The 14,529-nt window shown below is 46.7% G+C and overlaps 1 protein-coding gene across 2 annotated transcripts in view; it reads left to right on the top strand.

The window, feature by feature from the left end:
• Positions 1-14,529, top strand: part of LOC121167585 (transcription initiation factor TFIID subunit 12) — a 30,537-nt gene continuing 16,008 nt past the window's right edge. Inside the window, exons 1-2 of one of the 2 annotated variants that reach the window (XM_040997084.1) lie at positions 1-114; positions 13,242-13,493. In XM_040997084.1, coding sequence (XP_040853018.1) covers positions 13,326-13,493 — 168 coding nt within the window. In that variant the 5' untranslated portion in view covers positions 1-114; positions 13,242-13,325. Of the gene's footprint in view, positions 115-12,531; positions 12,547-13,241; positions 13,494-14,529 lie in introns of those variants that run through there. The other variant, XM_040997083.1, reaches the window with a different exon arrangement.

The raw sequence follows: 14,529 nt of genomic DNA, 5'->3' as shown, positions 1-14,529 counted from the left end.
GGGGAGCGGTGCCGGAAGGACTCGGGGAGGGCCGCGCAGTCGGACCGGCTGCTGAGAGGAACGCTTCACGGGGGCAGTCTCCGCGTATCATGGGGAGCTAGAACGCTGCTGCCTGTGAGTCCTGGGCCCTGGCAGTTGAGGCAGAAGAGCGGGGAGGAGGGAGTCAGGACGCAGACGCACAGTGGGTGACTGTTGGAAGAAGCAGGTTATAGAGGAAGACGCGGGGCTGCGAGGGCATCTGGCTGGTCGGGACGGGCGCTGAGGGGATCGCGCTCGGAGGAGGCTCCGGGGCTGCGGACGGGGAAGGCTATGAGCTCCCCGGCCCCTGAGGGAGAGCGGGCACAGAAGGGACAGGCGTGTGAGGAGGAGCCCTCGCACACTTCGGAGACCCGGAGAGGAGAGGCAGGGGCGTGAAGACACGGGCTCCGGCGAGGTAGAAGCGGAGGAGTGAGGAGCCGGGCTCCCGGGACAGTGAAGACACGGGGCTCCTTCAGGATTCGCCGACGGGGGCTGCGGACGCTTAGGCTTCCTGAGGGAGAAGACTTGGGGGGGGATCTTTCTTTGGGGACGGGATGCGGGCTCGGAGACTTCCCCCACCCACAAGTTTGAGAAGCAACAGGGCTGAGTGCGGCTCCGCGTTCCTCAGATGGGGGATCTGAGACGGGGTGCGGGGTGTGTGCGTGTGTGAGGGGTGAGCCTTCAAGGGACAGGACGAGGGTTGGGCAGCGATCGGGCGATCCCGGCTGTCCCGATGTCCAGGGCAGGAGCACTGCCCGCTGGGCTGCTGGCAGGCTCTTGGCGCGGCTGAGCCTTAACCTAGGAAGCCCAGGGCCAGCATCTTCATTTTTCTCCTCCTGGCGGATCGGATGTCAAGTTGGAAACACTTGAAAGTCAGTTAATATACTTGGTAACAGCTTTGAATCTCATTCCACATAACCCCGACGGAGCACACATCCCCAGAGACCATCCTTGTCCAACACCTCGTTGACATTTAAGGGAGCTGATGTCCCACCAGCGATTCCAGTCACACTGAGGTGGTGATTCCACAGAGCATCCTGTGGGTGGCAGATACGAGAGGTCAGGCTAATATTGCTGGAATAAGTGCTCCTGGGATCTTTGTCCTGCCTTCAAACCCAGGAGGGAGATTCTGATAGACTAGTGTTTGACATCCAAACACTGAATGTTATCCGTAAGGAAACTTTGTAATTAAGCCTCTTGCTACTTATTTTTTAAAAATAAGCTGTTGTATCCTACATTTTTAGAACAAGCATTTATTAGGGATGGCTGTGGGGTGGAGGGGTTTTTTTTTTTTTAGATTTATTTATTTGCAAAGCAGAGATAGAGAAATCTTCCACTTGCTGTTTTATTCCACAATGGCCAAAATGTTTAGGGTGGAACGGACGGAAGTCAGGAACCTGGAACTCCATCCGGTATTCTCACATGTGTGTCAGGAATGCAAGCATTTGGGCCACTGTCTGATTTCCAAGGTACATAAGCAGGGACCTACATTGGAACTGAAGTAGTCAGGACTTGAACCAGCGTTCATACAGGATGCTATCATTACAGAGGACAGGTTAACTCCCAGCACTACAAAGGGTGGCTTTTTTTTTTTAAAGATTTATTTTTATTATTATTATTATTTTTTTTTTTATTGGAAAGGCAGATATACAGAGAGAGGAGAGACAGAGAGGAAGATCTTCCGTCCAATGATTCACTCCCCAAGTGAGCGCAACGGCCGATGCTATGCCGGTCCGAAGCCAGGAGACCCTTTGGGTCTCCCACGCGGGTGCAGGGTCCCAAAGCTTTGGGCTGTCCTCGACTGCTTTCCTGGGCCACAGGCAGGGAGCTGGATGGGAAGCGGGGCTGCCGGGATTAGAACCGGCACCCATATGGGATCCTGGGCGTGCAAGGCGAGGACCTTAACCACTTGCGCCACCGCGCTGGGCCCAAGGGTGACTTTTTAAAATAAGGATGGGTCTAGAGCCTTGGCTACTTATATCCCCTTTTCAATAGTTTTTTACTGAAGCCTTCTCACACTAACCACGCACTACCTGGGCAATTTTGCTTAATATATCACTTATGTTTGACAGGCCTACAAGTGAGATGAGATACTCTTTTTTTTTTAACTAAGATACACTCTTTTTTTATTATTTTATTTTTATTGCAAAGTCAGATATACAGAGAGGAGCAGAGACAGAGGATCTTTCGTCTGATGATTTACTCCCCAGGTGCCGGCTGGAGCTGTGCCAATCCGAAGCCTGGAGCCCAGAGCCTCTTCCAGGTCTCCCGTGTGTGTGCAGGGTCCCAGGGCTTTGGGCCGTCCTCAGCTGCTTTCCGAAGCCACAAGCAGGGAGCTGGATGGGAAGTAGAGCTGCTAGGATTAGAACTGGCACCCATATGGTTCCAGATGCATGCAGGATGAGGACTTTAGCTGGTAGGCCACCACGCTGGGCCCTTTCTTCTACTTTTGTAAATGCGTTATTATTCCTGTCTTGATTTGCCCATCAACAAAAGAGAGGTAATAATTATGAAATACAAATTATTGGGGCCTGCAGAATGACTCAACTGGCTAATCCTCCGACTACAATGCCAGTCCCACATGGGTACAGTTTCGAATCCTGGCTGCCCTTCTTCTGATCCTGCTCCCTTCTTGTGGCTTGGAAAAGCAGTGGAAGTCCTTGGAACCTTGCACTGGTATGGAAGACCCAGAAGAAACTCCTGGCTTTGGATCGGCTCAGCTCTGGCTGCTGTGGCCATTTGAGGAGTAAACCAGCAGATGGAAGATCTTTCTCTCTCCTGTCTCTGTAAATCTGCCTTTCCAATAAGAAAAAGTCTGTAACTAAAAAAAAAGAAAAGAAAAGAAAAGAAAAACCACATTGAATGAAAGTGCTTTCCTTTCCTTTTCTTTCTTCTTATTTCCTTTTTTTCCCCACATTTAGTAACTTACTTGAAAGCCAGAGTGACAGATATTTTTTATCTTCCACCCATTGTTTACTCCCCGTATGGCAGCAGTGGCCAAGGTTGAGCCAGTCAACAGCCGAAAGCCAGGAGCTCCATCCTGGACTTCAGTAAGGGTGGTGAAGGCCTTCGAGCGCCTTCCCAGGTGTCCGCAGGCAGTTGGATCAGAAGCAGAGAGGCTAGGCCTCCAAATGGCTCTCTGATATGGGATTTCTGCGTTTTAAGTGGTGATTTAACCCACTGTGCCACAACATTGACCTCAATACCTCCTTCTTATTTCCTCCTTCTCTTTTTCACCTCCTCCTCTTCACCCCCTCCCCTTTTAAAAGCTTTTTCTTTTTCCTTTTTTTTTTTTTCTTAAAATTCATTTCTTTTTATTTGGAAAGACAGATTCACAATGAGAGACAAAGAGCCTCTGTCGACTGTTTTCTCTCCTCAAGCGGCCACAGCAGCTGGAGCCGAGCCAGTCCAAAGCCAGGGACCAGGAGCTTCTTTCAGGTCCCCCATATGGGTTCAGGCTTTGGGCCATCCTCAACTGCTCTCCTAGGCCACAGCAGGAAGCCAGAAGGGAAGCTGAGCAGCCAAGACACAGAATAAAATCCATGTGGGAACCTGGCACATGCAAGGCAAGGATTCAGCAACTGAGCCATCATGCTGGGCCCAAGATTTTTATCTTCTTTACTTGGAAAGTCAGAATTACAGAAAGATAGAGAAAAAGAGAGAGAGATCTTCCATTGGTTCACTCCCCAAATGGCTGCATGGCCAGGCTGGGTTGTTCCAAAGCTGTGAGCCAGGCGCTCATTCTGGGTCTACCACGCGGTAGGTGAATGATCCTCCGCTGATCTCCCAGGCCTTAAGTAGGGAGCTGGATATCCTGTGGAGCAGCAGGAACTAGAACCGGTGCCCGAGTGGGATCCCGGTGCATTCAAGGCGAGGGTTTTAACCGCTACGCTATTGCTTCTGTTACTGTCAAAGACTGACTAGTTTGGGTTTTTATGTAGAATAATATTCAAGGAGAACTAAAATGTCTGTTTTTATATAAGTATAGATATTTCTGAAGGCATAGGATCTTTGTAGAGTGCTTCCTTGCACTCAAGTGAAATATATTTAATTTTAAATCTAGGAGGCTGAGAAGCAACAATTTGAAGCACAAGGGGCTCAAATTGGGTTAACTTTCCAATGAATAGTAATGTGGACTAGAGAATTAGAAAAATGAGGCTAGGGCCCAACACAGTAGCCTAGTGGCTAAAGTCCTCACCCTGAATGTGCCAGGATCCCATGTGGGCACCAGTTTGTATCCTGGCTGCCCTACTTCCCATCCAGCTCCCTGCTTCTGGCTTGGGAAAGTAGTGGAGCACGGGCCAAAACCTTGGGACCCTGCACACACACGGGAGACCTGGAAGAAGATCCTGGCTCCTGGCTCTGGATCGGCTCAGCACCGGCCGTTGTGGCTGTCTGGGGAGTGAACCAGTGGTCTAAAGACCTTTCTCTCTGTCTCTCCTTTCTGTAAATCTGACTTTCCTATAAAAATGAATACATTTTTAAAAAAGATTTATTTTATTCTTATTGGAAAGTCAGATATATAGGAAGGAAGAGAGACAGAGAGGAAGATCTTCCGTCCGATGATTCACTCCCCAAGCAGCCACAACGGCTGGAGCTGCGCTCATCCGGATCTCCCATGCTGGTGCAGGGTCCCAAGGCTTTGGGTCGTCCTTGACTGCTTTCCCAGGCCACAAGCAAGGAGCTGGATGGGAAGCGGGGCCACCAGGATTAGAACTGTAACCCACATAGGATCCCAGTGCGTTCACAAGGACTTTAGCTGCTAGCCACAGAGCCGGGCCTAAACATGAATAATCTTAAAAAAAAAAAGAAGAAGAAGAATGAGGCTCACTTAGTTGAAGCTACGTTTTTTATCAGTGGTTAGCCTATATTAGTACAGTGCATGTATGTGGTCCAGATGTATTAACACCATCTTATGAAGAAGCCATTTCCCTGTCACCGTCAAAGTACTTGATGATTTAAGTAATGATAAACATTCTCATTTACATATTCAAAATGTTCTTTTTTACTCATTTGTGGCTCTGGTATTAATTGACATATTACAATAAAATTTCAAAGTACTAGATAATCATTCTGTTACAGTTAGAACCAGCCTTGTGGAATCACAGGTTAAAGCCGCAGTCCGCGCTGCTGGCCTCCCATGTGGGCACCCCTTTGAGTCCTGACTACTCCACTTCGGAGCCGGCTCCCTGTCCGGCACCTGAGAATGCAGCAGAAGATGGCCAACACGCTTGGTTCCCTCACCCATAGAAGAGACTGGAATAAGGCTCCTGGCTTTGGCTTGGCTCAGCTCTAGCTGTTGTGGCTGTTTGGGGAGTGAACCAGCAAATGAAAATCTGTGTCTCTGCTCTCCTTCTTTCTCTCTCTAATTCTGCCTTTCTAATAAATGAACCCTGTAAAAATGAATTAGGACTTGTGCTCACTTGGGAAGCACATATGCTAAAAAATAATTAGAACAAATATGAGCATAGGACATGTTACTGCTTTTGATGTGGTTTTTATGGAAAGCCCTGATACGTTTTGGAGGCAGGGCTGAAAGTCTGCACTGTGAAACAGATGTTTTAGAGACAGATTTTGAATTCTTTATGTATCAATGTAATTTAGAATCCTAGACTAATTGTTAGGGCCAGAAGGGACTCTCCTAATTACATATGTACAAACTCTGGTCAAATACCAACCCTCTTGATTTGGCTCTTCTGCATCATCTCTCATTAGCTTCCTGCTTCTCCCCAACAGCCCTCTTTTTTTTTTTCCCTTCAATCCACTGTTCTGTATAATCATAAGACTAGTTATTGGGGCAGTATATCACCAGTATTGTGATATAGTAGGTTAAGCTACAGTCTTGGCCGTCCTGCTTCTTTTTTTTTGTTTTGTTTTGTTTTAAACAAAGGCTGCTGCTTTTTTTTTTCATTTTTTAAGAAAGATTTATTATTATTTTTTTTTATTACAAAGTTGGATATACAGAGAGGAGGAGAGACAGAGAGGAAGATCTTCCGTCCGATGAGTCACTCCCAAGTGAGCACAAAGGCCGGTACTGCGCCTATCTGAAGCCAGGATCCAGGAACTTTCTTCTGGGTGTCCCACACGGGTGCAGGGTCCCAAGGCTTTGGGCCATCTTCAACTGCTTTCCCAGGCCACAAGCAGGGAGCTGGATGGGAAGTAGAGCTGCTGGGATTAGAACCGGTGCCCATATGGGATCCCGGCGCATTCAAGGCGAGGACTTTAGCTGCTAGGCCATGCCGCCAGGCCCTGTCCAGCTCCCTGTTAATGTGCCTGGAGGCAGTTGAAGATGGCCCCGGTGCTTAGGCACCTGAATCTATTTAGGAGACTCAGATGGAGTTCCTGGCTTCTAGATTTAGTCTGTTCCAGCTCTAGGTTTTGCAGCCATTTAAAAAGTGAGTCAGCAGATGGAAGTGATGATTAATTTTTTTCTCTCAAAAGAAAAAAAGATGGGTTATATTCATTTGAAAGGCGGAGTTACACACAGAGAGTTTTCATCCCCAATGATTGCAACAACCAGAGCTTGACCAGGCCAAAGCGAGGAACCAGGTGGCCCAAGGACTTGGGCCATCTGCTGCTGCTTTCCCAGACCAGGATCTGGGAACAGGATCAGAAGTGGAACACCAGGTCTGGAACCAACACCCATGTGGGATGCTGGCATCGGAGGCTTTTCCTGCTACACTATAGCGCTGACCCTGAAATGTCTCTCTCTCTTCTTTTCTGTGTCTCCCTGTCACTCTACGTTGCAAATAAATCTTTTTTTTTTTTTTTTTTTTTTTTTTTAAGAAAAGAGAATCGATAGAGTGTTACCAACATGGGTATATATGCTAGATAAATAATAGAATCTGTGAAACTTTTTCAATATGCTGATTATTTTTGGCTTTTAGATTTATTGAAAAGGCAGACAGCTGCTCTACCTACCAGTGGGCCTCAGCAAGTGAGCCTGAGCCAGCCAGGCCAAAGCCAAGAGCCTGGAACTCATTTCCAGGCAAATGTCAAGGACTAAAGTACTTGGTTTACTGCCAGCTGCCTCCTGGGGTGCCCATTAGCAGGAAGCAGAGGGAGAGCTCAATGCCAGGCACTACAGTATGTAGTGTGGGCATCCCAACCTATGCCAAGCATCTGCCCCAGCATAATTCTTTTTTTTTTTTTTTAAGTTTTATTCGTTTTTACTAGAAAGGCGTATTTATAGAGATAGGGAGAGTAAGAGAGCCTTAGGTTCTCCTCGACCGCTTTTTCCCAGGCCACAAGCAGAGCACTGGATGGGAAGTGGAGCAGCCTGGACATGAACTGGTGCCCTTATGGGATCCCAGAGCATGCAAGGCAAAGTTTTAGCTACGGGCCCGGCGCGATGGCGTAGTGGTTAAAGTCCTCGCCTTGCACGCCCGGGATCCCATATGGGCGCCGGTTCTAATCCCGGCAGCCCCACTTCCCATCCAGCTCCCTGCCTGTGGCCCGGGAAAGCAGTCGAAGACAGCCCAAAGCTTTGGGACCCTGCACCCATGTGGGAGACCTGGAAGAAGCTCCTGGCTTTGGATCGGCATAGCATCGGCCGTTGTGCTCACTTGGGGAGTGAATCATTGGACGGAAGATCTTCCTCTCTGTCTCTCCTCTCTGTATATCCGCCTTTCCAATAAAAATAAAATAAATCTTAAAAAAGTTTTAGCTACTAGGATACTGCGTTGGGCCCTCAGCTGGAGTTTGGAGCTGCCCTGCCCAACTTGTAAGTGGTTATTTTGATAATGCACTAGTGGATAAAAGATCCATCCATTGTTTGCTATCAGTTGCACTGCCTTTCAAATAGGTAAATAAAACTTCTTAGGAAATAATAAATTCCCAGGAGCTGGCACCATAGTGCAGTTAGGTTAAGCTACCCCATGTGACTCCAGCATCCCATATCCAAGTGCTGGTTTGAGTCCTGACTGTTCCATTCCAGTCCAGCTCCCTGTCGGAGGCCCTGTGTGGAGGAAGCAGCAGGTGCTGACCCAGGTCCTTAGCACCTGTGCCTTACGGGAGACCAGTTGCTGGTTGCTGGCTTTCCCCTGGCTGAGACCGGGCTGTTGTGACCATCTGGGCTGTGAGCCAGTTTGTGGAAGATACTTCTCTCTTTCAAATTGCAGCTGAACTTCTCATCGTTAAAACAAAAAGCAAGGGTTTTGTGTGGTATAGCAATTTAAGCCACTGTCTGCAGCACCAGCATTCCATATGCGAACTGGTTTGAGTCCTGGCTACTCTACTTCCAATCAGCTCCTAGTTTATATATCTGGGAAAGTAGTAGAGGAAGACCCAAGTCCGTGGGCCTAGCTGTTGGAACCATCCGGGAAGTGAATCAGCAGATGTGAAATCTCTCTCCATAACTCTATTTCAAATAGTCATTTTAGAGGGGGGAAAAAAGCATAGGCGGGCATTTGGTACAGAGATTAAGACAGTTTGGGATGCCTCATCCAATAACAGGGCCTGTAGGCTCCAGTCTCCCCTTGTTTCTGATCCAGCTTCCTGCTAAGAGGCACTCTTTGAAGCAGTGCTGATGACTCAGGTTTTTGGCACTTCTGCCACTCCCATGGGAGACATGCCTTGCCTCCCCAGCAGATATTTGCAGGCATTTGGGAAGAAAACCAGTGGGTGACAGGTATCATTTATTCTTTCTTTCTCCTCTTCCCTCTCTCAGTTCTTCCTTCCCTCTTTTCATCATTCATCTCTGTATCAATTCATACATATTTATTATTTTGGGCCCGGCGACGTGGCCTAGCAGCTAAAGTCCTCACTTTGAACTCGCTTGAATCCCATATGGGCGCCAATTCTTGGCAGCTCCACTTCCCATCCAGCTCCGTGTTTGTGGCCTAGGAAAGCAATTGAGAATGGCCCAAAGCCTTGGGACCCTGCACCTGCGTGGGAGACCTGAAGGAAGCTCCTGGCTTCAGATCAGCTTGGCACTGGCAGTTGGGGCAACTTGGGGAGTGAATCATCCAATGGAAGATCTTCCTCTGTCTCTCTTCTCTGTATATCTGACTTTACAGTAAAAATAAATAAATCATTTTTTTTTAAAGATTTATTTTTATTATTTTTTTATTGGAAAGGCGGATATACAGAGAGGAGAGACAGAGAGGAAGATCTTCCATCCGATGATTCACTCCCCAAGTGAGCACAACGGGCCGATACTATGCCGATCCGAAGCCAGGAGCCTCTTCCGGGTCTCCCACGCGGGTGCAGGGTCCCAAAGCTTTGGGCCGTCCTCGACTGCTTTCCCAGGCCACAGGCAGGGAGCTGGAAGGGAAGCGGGGCTGCCGGGATTAGAACCGGCGCCCATATGGGATCCCGGGCGTGCAAGGAGAGGACCTTAACCACTTGCGCCACCGCGCCGGGCCCAATAAATCATTTTTTAAATTAGAAAGGCAGGTCTGCAGAGAGGAGAGACAGAGAAAGACCTTTCATCCATTGGCTCAAATGCCAAGTGGCTGCAATGGCTAGAGCTGAGCTGATCTAAAGCCAGGAGCCTCCTTTGGGTCTCCCATGTGGGTGCAGAGTCCCAAGGCTTTGAGCCATCCTCTTCTGCTTTCCCAGGCCACAAGCAGGGAGCTGGATGGGAAATGGAGCTGCTGGGATACGAATCAGTGCTTATATGGGATCCTGGCACTTGAAGAGGGAGAATTAACCAATTGAGCCATTGCACCAGGCCAAACATTAAAATAAAAGATTTATCACCCTTAGTCTTTCAGCCATATTTTAGTTGTGCTGGGTGACAAAAGAGAGGATAGGCTTGGTTGTTAGCTCCCAGCCACATAGTCATAATAGAAATGTTACCTGTTTTCATTTGTAGACTCCAGGAATGGACTTCCTGGGCTTTGTCCATCTCATAGCACATAGGTTCTACATAGTAGGTGTTGGTAGTGGTTAATTATTGCAGTTGTTCTCTCAAACAGAGACACAGATACTGTTTCTTGTTACATAGTAGCATGTCCCTTCCCTTTGGCATCCTGAGGAAGTAAAAGTTAGAAAATTGAGTAGCTCAGAGGCACAAGTGATGTATTACCTAATGGAATTCAAGTTATTTTCCCTCACTTCATTCCATTGTTCTTGGTCAGCATCATCCACAGGTAAGCTTGAAGAAAGTAAACAGGTTAGTAAATAGGTGATTTGAATATTGCATCAGTGGACATTCTGATCTGACTGTAATTTTTTAAAAAGTTTTATTTTTATTGGGAAGTCAGATTTACAGAAAGGAGACTTCCATCTGCTGATTCAAGAGGCCACATCAGCCAGTACTGAGTTGATCTGAAGCCAGGAGCCAGGAGCTTCCTGAAGGTGTCCCTCAGGGGTGCAGGGTCCCAAGGCTTTGGGCCGTTCTCTGCTGCTTTCCCAGGCCACAAGCAGAGAGCTGGATGGGAAGTAGAGCAGCCAGGACATGAACTGGCACCATATGGATCCTGGCAGCTCATGCAAGGCAAGGAGTTTAACTATTAGGCCACCACACCGGGCCCAGGCTGTTATGATGTTTTCTTTCACTTTTTAGACTGTATTTTGAAAGTTTACATGCAATAAATTGTTTGGTGGATATAGTCATAACTCAGAATACATAAATACAGATGGATAATGTCATGTCAACACCACAACACTCAAGACAGATTTATTTCACCGCTGCCTGGGAATAATCAGCCAATCCTCGGCCCAGATTTAGTCTTGCAGCAACCTTATAGTCAGACCCGTCACTACCCTAGAACACCCGGGGTCACTAATCTGTTTTATGTCCATAAAACTGCTTTTCCAGGGAGGTGTGTTAATGGAGTTAAACTGATTTAAAAAAAAGAGATTTATTTTTATTGGAAAGTCAGATATAAGGAAAGGAGGAGAGACAAGCGAGGAAGATGGTCTGTCCATTGATTCACTCCCCAAGTGACTGCAATGGCTGGAGTTGAGCTGATCCAAAGGCAGGAGCTAGGAGACTGTTCCAGGTTTCCCACGCGGGTGCAGGGTCCCAAGGCTTTGGGCCATCCTCAACTGCTTTCCCAAGCCACAAGCAGGGAGCTGGATGGGAAGCGGGACTGCCGGGATTAGAACTGGTAGCCACATGGGATCCTGGCATGTTCAAGGTGAGGACTTCAGTGCTAGGCCACCATGTGGGGCCCTGCATCTATTTTTTTTAAAAGGTTTAGTTCTTGAAGGTGTATTTTTTATTTGCAAGTTAGAGGTATAAAGTGAACAGGAAAGACAGGGAGAGTCGTATATGTTGTTTCACTCCCCAAGAGGGCAGTGGGCTGAGTGAGCCAGTCCGAAATCAGCAACTCACAGCTTCTGGTCTCCCATGCAGGTGACAGGGGCCCAAGCGCTTGGCCCATCCCTGCTGTTTTTCCAGGTCATTAATAGGAAGATGGATCAAAAGTGGAGCAGCTGGGACAAGAACCACTGCATATATAGGTGTTAGAGAATGGCTTTATCAGCTATATCACAATGCTATCCCCTCTGATAATCTTTTTTTAAAAGATTTATTTATTTTTATTGCAAAGTCAGATATACAGAGAGGAGGAAAGACAGAGAGGAAGATCTTCCATCCAATGACTCACTCCCCAAGTGACCGCAACGGCCAGTGCTGCGCCAATCCGAAGCCAGGAGCCAGAAGCCTCCCCCAGGGCTCCCATGTGGGTGCAGGGTCCCAAGGCTTTGGGCCGTCCTCCACTGCTTTCTCAGGACACAAGCAGGGAGCTGGATGGGAAGTGAAGCTGCTGGGATTAGAACCAGCACCCATATGGAATCCTGGTGCGTTCAGGGTGAGGACTTAAGCCACTTGGCCACGTCGCCGCCCCCCCCCCCCTTATAATCTTTAATAATGGTTCCATCTTTTCTTGTCTCTTCCATGAGTAACACTGAGGAGTAGAGAAGAAGGAACATAAACCACATATAATTGGAGGGGAAAAAAGGACCCTGATGCGCTGCTATTCGCTGATTTGGCTCTTGGCCAGCCAGTCAGTGTTGTTTCTCTAGGTCAGTTAGCCAGTGCATAGTTACCTTTATTAAGAGTAAACCAGGAGCGTGTGATTTCTCACTTGAGAATCACAAGGAACTCTGAATTAGGGACAAGAATGGAATAGATACAGATCTACTCTCAGGTTGCTAAACTGCCATGTTCTGAAAGCTATCAACATCATTCCTGCAGGTTCAAATCACAAAATTTTACCTAATAAAGTGTCTCATGTGCCTAACATGTTATCTCCAACAATGGACCATTCATTTTCTAAGAAGATAACGTGTATATGTCATAATCGTTCATTAATTTTTAATACAGTTCGTCAGTGAGCTGGAGATGTCTTTCTTGGTACTCAGGAGGGGCAAGAGGATAATGCTTCCCTGATTCCCGTTTGCCTGAATCCTGTTGGTGAAGACGTGCCAGGCCACGCACTCAAGTGGTTCTGTGTCAAAGGAGATGCCTGATGCTAGCTGTTCATTTACAGGTAGCTTTTGAGAATGGCTGCCTCTCATTTCACCGGGCTCACAGCTGTGGCTGATGTAATTAAAGATCTAGACACTCAGATAGCTGTAAGTAAGCTCCCAAGGACCCTGTGGGGAGCATTGATGAGTGGGCTTGTGGTCCAGTGGCACCGAAGCTGGTGTCCACAGGGCAACTTTGTGGCTCCAAGGCTAGGAAGCTTGGCTGCTTCAGGCGAAGGTTGCTGCTGCATGTACTGCAAAATTTCTAACTCGCAGAAGTCGCTCTTGTTAATAAACAAGAGTACTTTTAACAGTTCTTGGAAGTTGCATTGACTGTGTATAGCTGACATGGACTTAAGTGTTGAAACACCAAAATGAACTAATCTGTTTTTGTACACTCTGTGAATGGATTTTAAGTATATGATTGTGAAGTGACTTACTTGCATTTAACATTGATATAGTACTTAAAGAATAATGCATGTGGCACTTACTGCTTTTTTTTTTTTACAAAGTCCTCTGAAGTGTCTTGTTTGTTTCTATTTGTTTTTATGGGTAAGATCCCTCATTTTATTTGCTTTCTTCCTTATTTCAATTTTGTGGACTATTTCATTTAGTTTTTGTAAAGGAGATGGTTTTTAACTCTCAGTTGAGAGCAACCGTTTTTCTTGCTTCATTTTCAGTATGCAGGTATCCCAGAGATTCTGAAAGACACCTCAAGATCAGCCCTCATGTAATTTTCCTTTCAGAACTCATCCTTTATACCATGTGCTTCAAGAGCTAATTCTCCTGTTTTGCTTCTCCAGTTGCTTGGCCTTGGTCCTCACAGCTCCAAAAAGAAACAAGACCTCGATAAGCTCTATGAGCTGAAGTCCAAAGCTCGGCAGATTATGAACCAGTTTGGCCCCTCAGCCCTAATCAACCTCTCCAATTTCTCCTCCATAAAACCGGAGCCAGCCAGCACCCCTCCACAGGGCTCCATGGCCAATAGCACCACAGTGGTAAAGATTCCAGGCACCCCTGGGTCAGGAGGTCGTCTCAGCCCTGAGAACAATCAGGTATCATCCTCTTGCGTTTTGCTCTCCGTGGGCGCCTCTTACCGTTACTGAACCAGTAATGCTTAGAGAGATGTCCGTCCTACATACTGCCTCTTCCTCTCCGCCACCTCTGAGACTGGAGCATTCCTTTTGGTTATCCTATACAGTGTTTGTTTGATTTTACTTTGTATTATATATGGCTATCCACATGCATAAAAACATGTATCCATACACACACATATACTAACACACATTTCAGGTGTTTTTAATATGTATATATGTTAGATACATAGCTGTTAAATAAAATAATTGGATTTGATATTTCTGCAATAAATGTAGCCTTGCCTTCAGTCATGTATTCTTCTAGCTTATCAGCTGTTGCCTGAATTAATTTCATCCAGTGATTTGAAAAACTGTCCAAGTCTTTCTACCCAAAATCCTAATTTTATTCTACGTAGCCATAAGAAATAGATACAGTCCCTTGATGTGTGTCTTACACGGTAGATAGGGTGGATGAGGACCCATATCAAGGGAGAGGGTGGAAGGATTAGCAAAGCTGAATGGGGAAGCTTGAGCAAATAGGAGACCCAATGGGTTGAATATGGAATCTATTGGAAAAAAGTCAAAGATAAAACTGTATATAGGCAGGGCTATGGAAGGACGTAGAGTCCTTGCACTAGGGTGTTTCCCTGCGTACTTTTAAGCACTAGACAATCTGTAGATCTTTAACAAAAGAGCAAGATTAACAAAAAGTTAAGTTGTGTGACTTAAGGTGGGATAAGAAAGGGAGTACCCTGGGAGGAAAACTAATTGTGAAATTTTTAGTGTTTTAGTATTTTAGTGCGTATCTTTTGATCTTTTTAAATGGTGTGTAAAAATAACATGCCACTTTCTTTTTGAAAATGGTAACTGGACAGACTTAAATACCCCTATTTAGTTATACAGAGGTGAACACGTGGACCCTGTCCTCCTGGAGCGTTTAGCCTGTTAAGTCAAGTAGACAAATATATAAATGTCCACAGTGTTACAAGAGTGCACACCACGAGACAGACGTGCC

This window comes from Ochotona curzoniae, unplaced genomic scaffold, assembly GCF_017591425.1.
Source record: "Ochotona curzoniae isolate NIBS_2020 unplaced genomic scaffold, NIBS_Ocur_1.0 patch394, whole genome shotgun sequence".
Taxonomy (NCBI): Eukaryota; Metazoa; Chordata; class Mammalia; order Lagomorpha; family Ochotonidae; genus Ochotona; species Ochotona curzoniae.
The sequence above is the reverse complement of the archived record's forward strand: the minus strand, read 5'-3'. Positions and strand labels throughout refer to the sequence as shown.